The 13,810-nt window shown below is 41.4% G+C and overlaps 2 protein-coding genes across 4 annotated transcripts in view; one reads left to right on the forward strand and one right to left on the reverse strand.

Moving 5' to 3' along the window:
• tub (TUB bipartite transcription factor) overlaps positions 1-13,810 on the reverse strand; it is a 61,059-nt gene that overhangs the window by 36,762 nt on the left and 10,487 nt on the right. The gene's annotated exons all lie outside the window — the stretch shown is intronic.
• LOC307025657 (uncharacterized protein) lies at positions 1,915-5,493 on the forward strand. 3 transcript variants are annotated; one of them, XM_079660491.1, is made up of 13 exons: positions 1,915-2,150; positions 2,235-2,306; positions 2,395-2,434; positions 2,716-2,822; positions 2,984-3,152; positions 3,245-3,746; positions 3,818-3,936; positions 4,020-4,130; positions 4,204-4,269; positions 4,355-4,443; positions 4,666-4,771; positions 4,856-4,961; positions 5,055-5,493. In XM_079660491.1, the coding sequence occupies exons 5-13, from the start codon at positions 3,045-3,047 to the stop codon at positions 5,204-5,206; spliced, it is 1,359 nt and encodes a 452-aa protein (XP_079516617.1). In that variant the 5' UTR covers positions 1,915-2,150; positions 2,235-2,306; positions 2,395-2,434; positions 2,716-2,822; positions 2,984-3,044; the 3' UTR covers positions 5,207-5,493. The 3 variants fall into 3 exon arrangements, with proteins under 3 accessions (XP_079516617.1, XP_079516616.1, XP_079516618.1); XM_079660490.1 differs by lacking the exons at positions 1,915-2,150; positions 2,235-2,306; positions 2,395-2,434 and adding an exon at positions 2,467-2,628; XM_079660492.1 differs by lacking the exons at positions 1,915-2,150; positions 2,235-2,306; positions 2,395-2,434 and adding an exon at positions 2,467-2,628 and having other exon boundaries at positions 3,245-3,335.

The raw sequence follows: 13,810 nt of genomic DNA on the forward strand, positions 1-13,810 counted from the left end.
GAAGTGCGCCTTGTTGCCGATACACTGAACTTTGTTCGGGAAGTCACAGTTGTGATTAATGATTCAGCAAAGAGAAAAACGTTATACCAGTCTCTTTTTGGATGTGGAGAAGTGATCAACCTGCTTGCCCTGTGCCCAACTCGGTGGTGCGTCAGAGTTGTGGCACTGTCACGGTTGCTGGCATGCTATGGAGAGATGCTGCAGACATTTAGGACCTTGGAGAGTGACAGGATTGTCAAGGGGGAGACGCGTGCCAAAGTGGCAGGATTGCTCAAAAAGGGCACCACTACGCGCACAGTCTTTGGTTTGTTTGCCTGCGTTACCATGTTTACGCCATGTGAATCCGTGGCTCGGTCACTGCAAGGCACCAAAGTCACAGCCCTTGGATCAATGGAAGCTGCCAAACTTCTTTGCCAGCGACTGAACACACTCAGACAAGATGACACCTTCGCTGACCTTGTGGCCAAGACCAAACAATACACAGAGCGCTACAACTTGAAGCCTCCTCATCCAGTGCGCACCAGCAAGACCCCAGCGCGTTTTCGCCATACAGCGGAGGAGGAGGAACGGGAGTTGGAGAACGAGGGTAAATAAATAGGCCTAAATAAATAAATAAATAATGCCAACAGTATTTTAAAATTAATCATAAAGCTCATCGGTCTGTAATGTTGAAAGAATGCAACAAATACGCACACAGAGCGTGCTCTCCAGCATTTGTGGACAGATTTGATCTATCCATAGAAAACGATATCATAGTTCATAATAAATGTACTACATCCATGTACGCTTATTTGCGAAATTAGCCTGCAATTAATCATTCATTACAACGGTATCAACTGACTAAATAACGTATAGGCCTACTTTCATAACAAACCATATTCATAATTTGAATTTAAATTGAAAATTTAAGGTTGACCCACCCAGCTTAAATAGGCAGCCCATATGGAAACTATTTGTTGGTTGTTGTTTAACTGTTATATTTAACTATTAAAGAATATCCAAGCCTGTGGAAGAGGGAATTGTTTGAGGCCCTGGACTTGGTGCGCACAGAGGTGGAGCGGCGCTTTGACCAGGAAGGACTCCGCGTAGCTGCAGGGCGAGAGCAGGCAGTTCTACAGGCGGCCCAAGGGAAACGAGTGGATGTGGGTTCCCTGGAACTGACTTCCTTTTCAAGAGAGCAGCTAAGCCTTGAGCTGGACATCCTGAGCGACGTGTGTAGGGGGCGAGAAGTGAAAACCATTCAGGATGTATTGGCCATTCTGCACACCTTGCAGCCCCAATCCCGCTCCATGCTGTCGGAAGCGGAGAGGCTCATAAAGCTCTGTCTGGCTCTGCCCATTTCTGTCGCGGCATCCGAGCGCTCGTTCTCGGCGTTGCGCAGGTTGAAAACGTGGCTGCGCAATACTATTAAGCAGGAGAGACTCACTCATTTGGCCATTATGAATGCGCATAGCGACCTTCTCGATGAATGCGATGTCTCGACCCTGCTTAAAGAATTTATCAGCAGAACAACGGAGAGAAGGTCTACTTTTGGAACAGTTTAAAAGCCCTTACGAGCGCAAAGTAAACCGTTATTTTTCTGAATGTTCCATTAGGCCTATGTTCGTAAAGGCTGTATTATTCTGTTGATTTTCTGAATGCTGTAGGCCTATGTTATCGCCTATTAGGCTACAGTATGTTCCTTAATAAAGGCTTGATTAATTCATTAATTCATTTTGTTTCATACATTTTCGTAACAATTAAGATGCTGCGTGTGTTTATGTAGCCTATATCTGTTATGTATAGGCCTAGGCTATTAGGCCTACGTGTCGAGTTCGTTAATCATTGATAGTGTGAGTTTCCCCCCCGACCCTCCCAGCAAAAATCCCGCACCCCCCCCCCCAGAAAATAGTTCCGACGTCCCTGACTGTTGATACATGTATAATTATGACATTTCAATACCAGACGGAGACCTGCACTACATATGCAGGAGGAAAAAAAACAGGACTGAGCACCTTGCAAAAGTGGTCTTATCAAGTGAAGAAGCCAACGAGCTCTTCATAGAGTTCCACTGCAGCCTAATTGGTGGACACGCTGGAATGGAGAAAACTCATCTGGCCATCATTCAGCGGTTCTATTGGCCTGGCATGACGGAGGACATCCGCAAGTGGGTGAGTTCAAAATAATGAGGTAAATTACACATTATGGTACAAAAGTGCAACACATAAAGGTTTATAGTGTGTTTTTTTGTTCAGATTGCTGCGTGTCCCCAGTGCCAATCCAAGAGGGCCACTATCAAGGAGAAGAAAGAGTACACTCCTATTGAAGTACAGGACACATTTGCAGACAGTTTCAGCTTTCAAACATGCCAACAGTAATGTACTGCAATGCTCATGTGTATTTTTTTCATCTCAGGTAACAGAGCCTCTGGGGCTTGTCGGCATGGACCTAGTGGGTAAACTCACAGTAACCGATGGTGGTAATCAGTACATTTGTGTAATGGTTGATTATTTCACCAAATGGGCAGAGGCATACCCACTTAAAAATAAAACAGCAGATGAGGTGACCAAGTGTATTCTTGATTTCTTTTACAAATTTGGTGCACCTAAAAGACTGCTAACAGATCAAGGCAGGGAATTTTGCAATAAGGTACTACTGTGAAGAATTATGACTCCCCATTATGTAACTGCTGTGCTAACTTATTTATTTCCTGTTTGTCCCAATGTTCACTTCAAGGTCAACTATAACCTTTGTGAGAAGCTGGCCATCAAAAGAAGCCTGTGCTCGCCGTACCACCCACAAACAAATGGTTTGGTGGAAAAACTAAATGGCACAATACAAAGGTATATTTGTTCATAGAATAACAAACATTACTGTTCCTATATGAACTAATCAGAATTGATAGCTAAAAATACAACAAAAGTAAATAAATCAGCTGCTTTATCATATATTAGAAACCAATTTCTGTTCTACCTTCTTGTGTTTGTACTTGACCTGAATTTAGGTCCCTGAACAAACTGGTGGAGGGTGAGCCCAAACGGTGGGACCAACTCCCTCAAGGGACGATGTTTGGTCTGAGAACGAAAACCCAGCTGACCACCAAGTTCAGTCCTTATTTTCTGATGTTTGGGAGGGAAGCGAGGTACCCGTCAGAGGTGCCCAAGGAGTATGAGGTAAGATCTGATAATGTCCTCATCCTTTTTAATTATTCATACTATTTCAAACATCAATGTTTTCTCAACATTCTGACGCTTTTCTGTGGCAGATAACGGAAGAGAAAGTGAGCAACTTGTTGCAAATGGAGGAAGTCTTCGAGGGACTCAAAAAACAGGAGGCAGTTTTCGCGAGGGTGAAAGGTAACATAGCAAAAAGCCAAGATAAGATCCGCAAGAGGAAAGAAGGTGGGCAAGTGGACAATTTTCAACTGGGGGATTTCGTTTTAAAACGCAACAAAAGGTCGGAACAGAGGAAAGGAGGAAAGCTAGAGGCAGACATGTTGGGACCATTCAGGATCCTAAAAATTGAGGGGAAGGTAGCGGACCTTGCTACAAAAAAAGGAAAAAAGACAATGAGAGTGAACATTGATCATTTGAAACACTACGTCCAGCCAGAGGAGACGATCCCTGCTAAATTACAAAAAGTGTTGGATCCTTCTCCTCTGGCTGCTCCACTGCCCTCCACACCCACACCCACCTCCACACCCACACCCACCTCCACCTCCACAACAGAGTGCCAGGCACGAGGAGCATCCTCTGATGTAGAGACTTGTAAGTAAACTGAAAAAAAGTACACCTTAAAGTATGCATTTCATTAATAACTAACATGCCTTTTTTTATAGTAATCCGAGACATATGGGCAGGGAGGAGACAAGAGACACTGTGGGCCAAGTATGGCCCATACAAAATATACAGTCAAAATCTGTTGGTCTTGGCCCCAGGAGAGGAGTTGGAGGGAGAGGTAAGCCTACTGTATATGAAAAATGTAAGTAGGCAAACTGATCATTCTGAAAATGGGTTCAAAAGATACTGGTGTATTCATAGATTGTGAATGCCTATCTGGCATGGGTTGGGGCCAAAGCTGGGGTCTTCATTGTGGACTCCTACCTAATGACTTCCCTCTGGCAGGGAACCCACAAGGGAGGCTTAAGAAAGGTGAGTAGAGTACTAGAAATAAGTGTATATATGAACATATGTATGTACTGATGTATGTACAAATATTTTTCAGTTGGATTTGTCAAAACATGAGGTGGCGGCCGGAGCTGTCTGTGACGGGGCACACTGGACCCTCATTGTAAGTAATCTAAAATGTTAATGGGTCAAGACATTTTTATTTATTCAACACTCAACACTTTAATAATTTCTTTGCACTTCCATAGATCATGTATCTGAATGAGAACAGGTCCCTGTTCTTGAACCCATTGGGGGCCACGGAAGAGCAATTAATCAGATGCAAAGATGTAACAAGGTGAATAAAATATAAGCTCTAATGTGTTTACTAGACATATTCAGGATTTTTGATTATATTAAGAGGGAGCAACACAAAGCCACATAAATCATGTTCCTGATTACTACTGTTTTACTTGAATACCATTAGATTGTCCTGTGTGAACATGCAGCTCTTCTTGACTTAAAAAAGGATCTGAATTGGGCTTATATACAAAACCCAATTTATCTGTTTCCTATGTAGATCGCTGGTCCGGAAACACAGACCTTCAGTTGGGAGATGGGCCTGCACAACAATCGATCATCCCAAACAGATGGATTCTACGTGCTGCGGTGTGTTGGTTCTGAAGGTAACATTTAGTAATGTGTGTGTGTATATATAACCATCTGTAATTAACAAAAATTATGAAGATACTTATGACAGACCTTTTAAGCTTGCAGAGCAAATACTGCAAAAACAACAGGTCCAGTACCCAGTGGACCAGGAAGGAGTGGCCTCAATGAGGTTAAAGATGGCAATGGCTCTGGTGAACAACTCAGGTATACAGGACTAGACAGGGGAAACATAACTATTGTGTCTTATTTGGCATTTCAATACCTTAATGCCTGTATTTCTTAATATTTTTTTTACAGATGACCTATCCGAGCTGTGTCGGGCCTGTGGGGAACATAGCATAGGGCCTAAGGTTGACCAATGGGTAAGAAGTTGTATTTATTTCCTGACCAACATTTGGCTGGAGGACTGGGATACACCCTGGATTGGTTACCTCTACAGCACTGGGTGAACACTCTCTATAACAGATATTATAAATGTTTACTTTAATTCACCAAACTTGCATGCCTTTGCACTATGGGATGACACTGGAGCAGTTGAAGAAACTTCTGAGCATGGACTCTAAACAGAAAGGAAAACAGCTAAGATCTAAAACTATACATTGCTTGCTTAATGAAATGTAAACAACTTGATTACTGCTTACTCTGGATGAGGGATGTTAAAATGTTTGTCAATATTCTAACAAGTCGTTTTTCTGTTTATTTTTAAGATCGAGTGCACTGGGTGCACTATGTGGTACCACACGTACATTGTTGGGGAGCCCTCTCTCAATGCAGATTTCTTTTGTAAAAGCTGCACTTCTTAGACACACACACATACACACACACACACAGTTTATTATTTCTGTTGGCAAAATCCTGAATGTCCTCTTCCAACATGAGGGTAACATGATAACAAAGGTATCAACTGTAGCTGTGAACATGACAGGATGTGTGATTACCTAGAAGAGCATCAGGACTGTTTGAGGCATATGATAGCTATGTGAATAACATGATGATTCAGCCTCTATGGAGAGAGACATATGACAAGCATGCTCATTTCTGACGTGGAGCTAATCTGAAGTAAACATTGAATACTGCTTTCTATTCCTCCATCTTGTGACTGTGGAACTCCCTCTCTTGGATATCAGCATGTGAAGGACACTGTTCAGGAACTAGTTGGTGCTCTGTATGTGATGACTCCTTCCATTCTGGAGAGGATCACAGATACATGGATCCTGAGGCTCAAGCTCAAGCCGGTGACCAGGGAGATTGTTCTAACAATTTCCAATAAATGTTATTCTGAAACATAACTATCACTGTTGTCTTTCCTTCTATAAATGAAGCCAAAAAGATGTCAAGCTGGCACTTAGCCCTCCAAAAAGTGCATGGTTGCAACTTAGACGGTTAAGCATTTTATATCAGTGGGTCCTCATGGTGCAACACGGAAGGCAGACATAATTGCTTAGACACAGGTGTCACATGAACTTTAAATGCTCTGGAAAGTTCCTTATACAACTTTAGCCTTTTTTGTCACATGAAGTCCCTAAGTGACACACACTGAACAGTCTGGTGGGTCATGGTCCTTGTCATTTGCTTTTGTGTTCCCATAACAACATGTCCAAGATGTCCATGTGCCAGGCTAACACATGTGACAGAACTAGCTACATTTGGAAATGTTTTTTGTTGCTAAAGCTAACATTCAAGCCATTTAAGAATAAAAATGCTTACATGACATGTCATTTGTTAAACATTAAGCTGTCTTTGGCTCTTTTCTGATTCTGATTACATATACATATGTTGTAGAAACATTTCTTGATGAAATTGATATGAAACAAATGCCATAAATATTGCTGTGACACTGGTGTCACATCGGGACATTAACCCTAAACATTCACAGTAAACCCAGAGTGACATACATGTACAATTACAAATATGATTATGATCTGCTCAGTTAATTTAGCTGATTCAATTATATTTAGTTAACATATTCTTTATTATTCAATTGAAAGTATGTTCAAACAAATGTAAACCAAAACATCATCCTCATTAATGAAGTTATAAATAAGAGTTACTTTACGATTAAAGCCCAATGTGACATATATGTCACATTTCAGATATTTGACACTAGGGGGGTTACTTGTCAGAAATGTGTCTATTTAGTCTAAATGACGTTCCCCTTAATTTCCCCAAAAGTAGAAATGGGTCCGGGTTCTTATGGGTTAAACGTATAGGCTTAAAGGCATAATAGAACTACTGTATTATATGTATTCAACGTTTGCCCCGCTGGACTTACTTTTATGTGGTTGACTGTTACTGTGACATATCAGCATAGCCACGGAAGATAGTTTGTGTGTTTCATTCCCATGCATCAAGGTTATTTTCATGTATGTAATTGTTTTTCCTGCACAGTGTAGAGTCTTGTTGTGATGAGAGGGATACAGGTATTTCATCAAAAAAACGTGCTCCCTGGAGAATAGCTACAGAATTGATATCACAATTTAATCGGAGCTGATCACAACTTGTCATGAGTGATCCAGTCATGTCGATGAGCGTTTGTGAATAAACAACTTGTGTTTTACTTTTAGGCTGTCTGAAGGTATGGACAGCTATCAAAGCTAATATACATCACATTAAGAACGATGAACAAATGAAAGTCGGAAACAAATAATATAATTTAAATGATTTATTCAAGTTTGCAATATTTTGAACAGGCATCTACACAGTCACCTACTTTGTAATGTTCGATACCTCCCTGTAAGCGTCACGATATCGACCTCTCCCCCACAACCTCACATACGAGTACTGAATGTGCAGCAAAGTGATCCTATGGAGGCAGATATAGCAAAAGATGAACGTAAACGACAAACGATGTTTCTTTCCTGGTAAGTCAACAATGGGTCCTCAATGTACACGCCCCGGATTCCTATGACGAAAATAATAGAATGTCGCCAGTTGTCATGACTCAACTTGTACTGTAACACCGGTACTCAGTAAGAAGTGCCGGTGTTACAGTATAAATTGAGTCATGACAACTGGCGACATTCTATTATTTTCGTCATAGGAATCCCGGGCGTGTACATTGAGGACCCATTGTTGACTTACCAGGAAAGAAACATCGTTTGTCGTTTACGTTCATCTTTTGCTATATCTGCCTTCCTAAGATCACTTTGCTGCACATTCATTACTCGTATGTGAGGTTGTGGGTGAGAGTCCGATATCGTGACGCTTACAGGGAGGTATCGAACATTACAAAGTAGGTGACTGTGTGGATGCCTGTTCAAAACATTGCAAACTTCAATAAATCATTTAAATTATATATTTGTGTCCGACTTTCATTTGTTCATCGTTCTTAATGTGATGTATAGTAGCTTTGATAGCTGTCCATACCTTCAGACAGCCTAAAAGTAAAACACAAGTTGTTTATTCACAGCCCGAACGCTCATCGAGATGACTGGATCAGTCATGACAACTTGTGATCAGCTCCGATTAAATTGTGATATCAATTCTGTAGCTAACCTCCAGGGAGCACGTTTATTTTATGAAATACCTGTATCCCTCTCATCACAACAAGACTCTACACTGTGCAGGAAAAACAATTACATACATGAAAATAACCTTGATGCATGGGAATTAAACACACAAACTAACAGATAAATCATCAGAAGAAGGCAGAGAGGAAGTAAATAACAACAGGAACACGGAAGGCAGACAGAATTGCTTAGACACGGGTGTCACATGAAATTTAAATGTTCTGGAAAGTTCCTTATACAGCTTTAGCCTTTTTTATCTCATGAAGTCCCAAAGTGACACACACTGAACAGTCTGGGGTCATGGTCCTTGTCATTTGCTTTTGTCTTCCCATAACAACATGTCCAAGATGTCCATGTGTCAGGCTAAAACATGTGACAGAACTAGCTAGATTTGGAAAGGTTTTTTGTTGCTAAAGTTAATATTCAAGCCATTTAAGAATAAAAATGCTTACATGACATGTCATTTGTTAAACATTAAGCTGTCTTCGGCTCTTTTCTGCTGTAACAAATGTAAATGTCCCCTCTGTGGGATGAATAAAGGTATTCTGATTCTGATTACATTTAACCTGTTGTGGAAACATTTCTTGATGAAATTGATATGAAACAAATGCCATAAATATTGCTGTGACACATGGTGTCACATCGGGACTTTAACCCTAAACATTCACAGTAAACCCGGAGTGACATATATGCACAATTAGAAATATGATTATGGTCTGGTCAGTTAATCTAGCTGATTCAATTATATTTAGTTAACATATTTTTTATTCTTCAATTCATAGTATGTTCAAACAAATGCAAACCAAAACATCATCCTTGTTAATTAAGTTATAAATAAGAGTTACTTTACCATTAAAGCCCAGATATTTGACACTAGGGAGGTTACTTGTCAGAAATGTGTCTATTTAGTCTAAATGACGTTCCCCTTAATTTCCCCAAAAGTAGAAATGGGTCCGGGTTCTTATGGGTTAAACGTATAGGCTTAAAGGCATAATAGAACTACCGTATTATATGTATTCAACTTGTGCCCCGCTGGACTTACTTTTCTGTGGTTTACCGTTACTGTGACATATCAGTATAGCCACGGAAGATAGTTGTGTGTTTAATTCCCATGCATCAAGGTTATTTTCATGTATGTAATTGTTTTTCCTGCACAGTGTAGAGTCTTGTTGTGATGAGAGGGATACAGGTATTTCATAAAATAAACGTGCTCCCTGGAGGTTAGCTACAGAATTGATATCACAATTTAATCGGAGCTGATCACAAGTTGTCATGACTGATCCAGTCATCTCGATGAGCGTTCGGGCTGTGAATAAACAACTTGTGTTTTACTTTTAGGCTGTCTGAAGGTATGGACAGCTATCAAAGCTACTATACATCACATTAAGAACGATGAACAAATGAAAGTCGGACACAAATATATAATTTAAATGATTTATTGAAGTTTGCAATGTTTTGAACAGGCATCCACACAGTCACCTACTTTGTAATGTTCGATACCTCCCTGTAAGCGTCACGATATCGGACTCTCACCCACAACCTCACATACGAGTACTGAATGTGCAGCAAAGTGATCTTAGGAAGGCAGATATAGCAAAAGATGAACGTAAACGACAAACGATGTTTCTTTCCTGGTAAGTCAACAATGGGTCCTCAATGTACACGCCCCGGATTCCTATGACGAAAAAATAATAGAATGTCGCCAGTTGTCATGACTCAACTTATACTGTAACACCGGTACCACATGGGTAAAAATCAGAAGTGCCGGTACTGCGTACCGGTGAGTACCGGCCCAATTCAAGCACTGGTCATATACAGTCTATGGTCATGACCGAAATAACGAGATTGCGGCTACAAGCGGCCGAGATGGGTTTTCTCAGCAGGGTGGCTGGCGTCTCCCTTAGGGATAAGGTGGGAAGTTCAGTCATCCGGGAGGGACTCGGAGTTGAACCGCTCCTTCTTCGTGTCGAAAGGAGGTGGTTCAGGCACCTAGTTAGGATCAGTAGCGTGGCGTGGGGAAAAAATTAGGGGAAGCCAATAATACGTCCTTTCTTTTGGGGTGGGGGGGGTGTGGTGGTCAATGTAATAACGTAACCAGATGAGTGATTACAGGGCCCTGTATCATTTTACACACATTTGTATCATACAGATGCAGGACTTACACACGCCTGTTATCTGACCGACAGGTCCGCACGCACTCTCCAGCCGAAACTCTAATAAGCATTCATTCACAAACTAAATCAGGAGACCTTTAACGTTTTACGTCCGGTTCACTCCTTTGTTCCTCGCTGTAAACGGCTCCAGTTTGGGCATTGGCCTGTCATCAGATTGTATTTGTTGTTGCTGCTGCAGCGGAAGTTTAGTCCAATTATTTTTGATTAAATACTCCAAATCTCCACCCTCCATAATTGCACTTGCTTCAGTTGCTTGCTACTTTCTAACGGCGGTGTAAGTGGTGCAGTGACGCTATCTATCTTCTATCGATTAGATTTATCATTCGAAAATTATAAAAGTAGGGTAGACATGTGGATATTATCCGACTGAACAAAACGTGCATTTACCTAACAGGTTCGTTTTCCACTGACCTTTTTTCGAGCTATTTTCCAAAATCCTATGGAGAAATCCCATTGCTTTTTTGTCGAGGGAAACCGAGCGCAGCTTACTTCCGCTTTTTGGGACGCGTCACTGCACCACTAAATTGATGCGATTTCATTGGATTGTGAGGCAAGGGAAGCCAGCCGCCTCTGGCTTCCCTTGGCATGGCCCTGACCAATCACAGGTTGGCAGGGACATGACGTGAGCCTCATCTGATTGGTCAATCCCTCCATTTTTTTTCACTAAGGGAAGCAAATTTCGGCTGGCCTCCTCTCGCAACAGAGAGTGCAATCTACTGTTTCACCATAACATCTAGAGGGGCGCCGTTTCAATATTTGTAAAATACTCAATGAGAATGGGGGAGAGACGGGCCGGCAGCAACACACAACAATGAATTTCCGAAACTAAACGAAGTGTTTTTATTTATTTATTAAAATTATAACTACAATCCGAAAAAACAGGGGAAGCCTGGCTTCCCTTGGCCTCCAGGAGAAAACGCCACTGGTTAGGATGCCACCTGGGCGCCTCCCTATGGAGGTGTTCCAGGCCCGTCAAGCTGGGAAGAGACCAAGGGGTAGACCTAGGACCAGGTGGAGGGATTACATCTCTTCGCTTGCCTGGGAGCGCCTTGGGATCCCCCAGTCAGAGCTGGTTGATGTGGCCAGGGAAAGGAAAGTTTGGGGCTCTCAGCTGGAACTGCTACCCGACCACGGATAAGCGGGAGAAGATGGATGGATGGATGGTGACAGTGAGTGCATTCGAATACATATCTATTGATCACATAGCTATTGACATGGTTAAACTGTACACCCCAGCACGTGCACTCCGCTCTGCATCAGCCAAACAGCTCGCTGCACCCGCACTGCGAGGGGGACCCAAGTTCCCATCAGCAAAAACTCGTGGGTTTGCTATCCTGGCTCCAAAATGGTGGAATGAGCTCCCCATTGAAATCAGGACAGCAGAAAGCTTACACATCTTCCGGCGCAGACTGAAAACTCATCTCTTTAGACTCCACTTCGAGCGATTGAATTACTAACAAAGCACTTATATACTAATAAAGGACTGGCTTATCTAAAGCCAGTTGAGTAGCACTTAAAATGTTTGGCTCTATGAAACCCGATGTACTTATATGATTCTGTTTTCTTCAAGGTTGTATCTTCCTGGTCGAATGCACTTATTGTAAGTCGCTTTGGATAAAAGCGTCAGCTAAATGCAATGTAATGTAATGTAACATAGGTATATGTCTGGTTGCCAAACCTAAAAATGTCAGAGAGGCTCCTCAGCGTATGTTTAAGTCTTTAAGAAGGCCAGCTGCTCTCTCCACGTTTACCAGATCAAGGTAATCCTCCAACTATCCATTAATCACATAGCAATATGGTTTATGCTCCCACCAGTCAGTCAGTATTATTATCATCACTCGGAAACTGAGAGGCAGGCAGTGTGAATTAAAACAATTCAAAATTCATGCTGAATCAGGGTAATTTCAACTTTGTAAAGAGTGCAAATTATAAAAGGTGACATATTGAACTATAAGTACATTTAAAGCAACATTGATTTTTCTTTCTTCTTGAAATGAAATGAAATAGCTTTTGACCCAGTGCCCAGTGATACGGTGTGAATCTCTTCAAAATGATCCCACCATGTAGGGAGACAGTGTTAAAGAGGCCCTATAATGCTTTTTGGGTTTTTTCCTTTCCTGTAGAGCATTATTTGGTGAAAAGATGTGCTGCAGCACAGGCAGTATGAACAAAATAGAGCTTTTTGAACATTAAGGCATGTAAATGTAATGTAAACATGTAATAAAAGAGGCAGAAAATACAAATATGAAACCTGAACATTTGCATCATATGTGCTCTTTAAATAAAAAAAGATAATGTGTGTTCCAATTCTCCAACAACAACCAATTTCTTGTTAGATTTTCTCCTTATCACTATTGACAGTGGGTTTTGTATATCAAAATAAACCAACATAATTGATAACTATTTAATCAAGAGAAGCAAAAGCAACTTAAATCAGACGCAGCAAGAATACACTATGTCATGACCATATGATAAATGACGAAGAAATAATACTGCAGGTGTTTACTTGTTGGCTGCTCATTCATGGGGCATACATAATAATTACACTTCACACACACACACACAAAACTTGATGCCACTTGCCATTATATTTCATCACCATAGCAACCAGATCGAGAGGCATATCCCAAACACATCCAATAGTGAGCTACTGAGGAAAGGATGGACATAAATAAAAGAATAACACGAGGGAACGTAATAAACATGTTTTTATATTTTTGGGACTTTTAAGAAACAGTGTTCACAATTTCCTTAAGAATCCAATACAAATATATTGAAAAAATGGTAAAATCCAGTGAAAAAGACATTATACCAGCCAATAAAAACTGTAAGGAGTTATTTGACAGAGGACCAGGATTCAAATGTCCTGCAGTCACTCATGCGGCTTTCACACCAGCGCTTTTCCCTTTCTAGCTCCGAGCTAGAGCTTTTCTGGTTCAGCTCCGGTTTCCCTTTTCTGCTCCCGCTCTGTTCACACCACTCAGAGCCGGGATGGTGCTGCCGCTGCTGCGTCATGACGTCACCGTTTGCATCGCTGATTTGCTCCCCAACGGCGCTCACAACAACAACATCGGGGGACTGCGTCGGGTCGATGATCGTGTTGCTTTTAAAGCAAAGCCAGATTAAATTAAATAACGACTTCTCCAACCTTATACTTTTCAACCTGTGCAGCCCATGTATGAATTCTATCCGATAGCTGCTATAATAAAAAACAAAACGTCTGCCTCTCTCCACAATGATCAATAACAGCAAACGGATGGTCAAAGTAAGGTACAAATAAACAGAATCACACGGAGCCTGGTTAGTGTTGCTTGACTTTATAAAGTGTGGTTTTATTTAAATAAGTGTGTGGTTGCCTTCTAGTCACTTT

The sequence above is a fragment of the Notothenia rossii genome, assembly GCF_949606895.1.
Source record: "Notothenia rossii genome assembly, chromosome: 2".
NCBI lineage: Eukaryota > Metazoa > Chordata > Actinopteri > Perciformes > Nototheniidae > Notothenia > Notothenia rossii.

Excerpts from the sequence above, each read along its gene's own strand:
- LOC307025657 (XM_079660490.1), top strand. The coding sequence starts at position 2,479 with ATGGTTGATTATTTCACCAAATGGGCAGAGGCATACCCACTTAAAAAT. Across the intron at positions 4,270-4,354 it reads GGGCACACTGGACCCTCATT|ATCATGTATCTGAATGAGAA; the intron begins GTAAGTAATCTA and ends GCACTTCCATAG. Across the intron at positions 4,772-4,855 it reads GCGGTGTGTTGGTTCTGAAG|CTTGCAGAGCAAATACTGCA; the intron begins GTAACATTTAGT and ends AGACCTTTTAAG.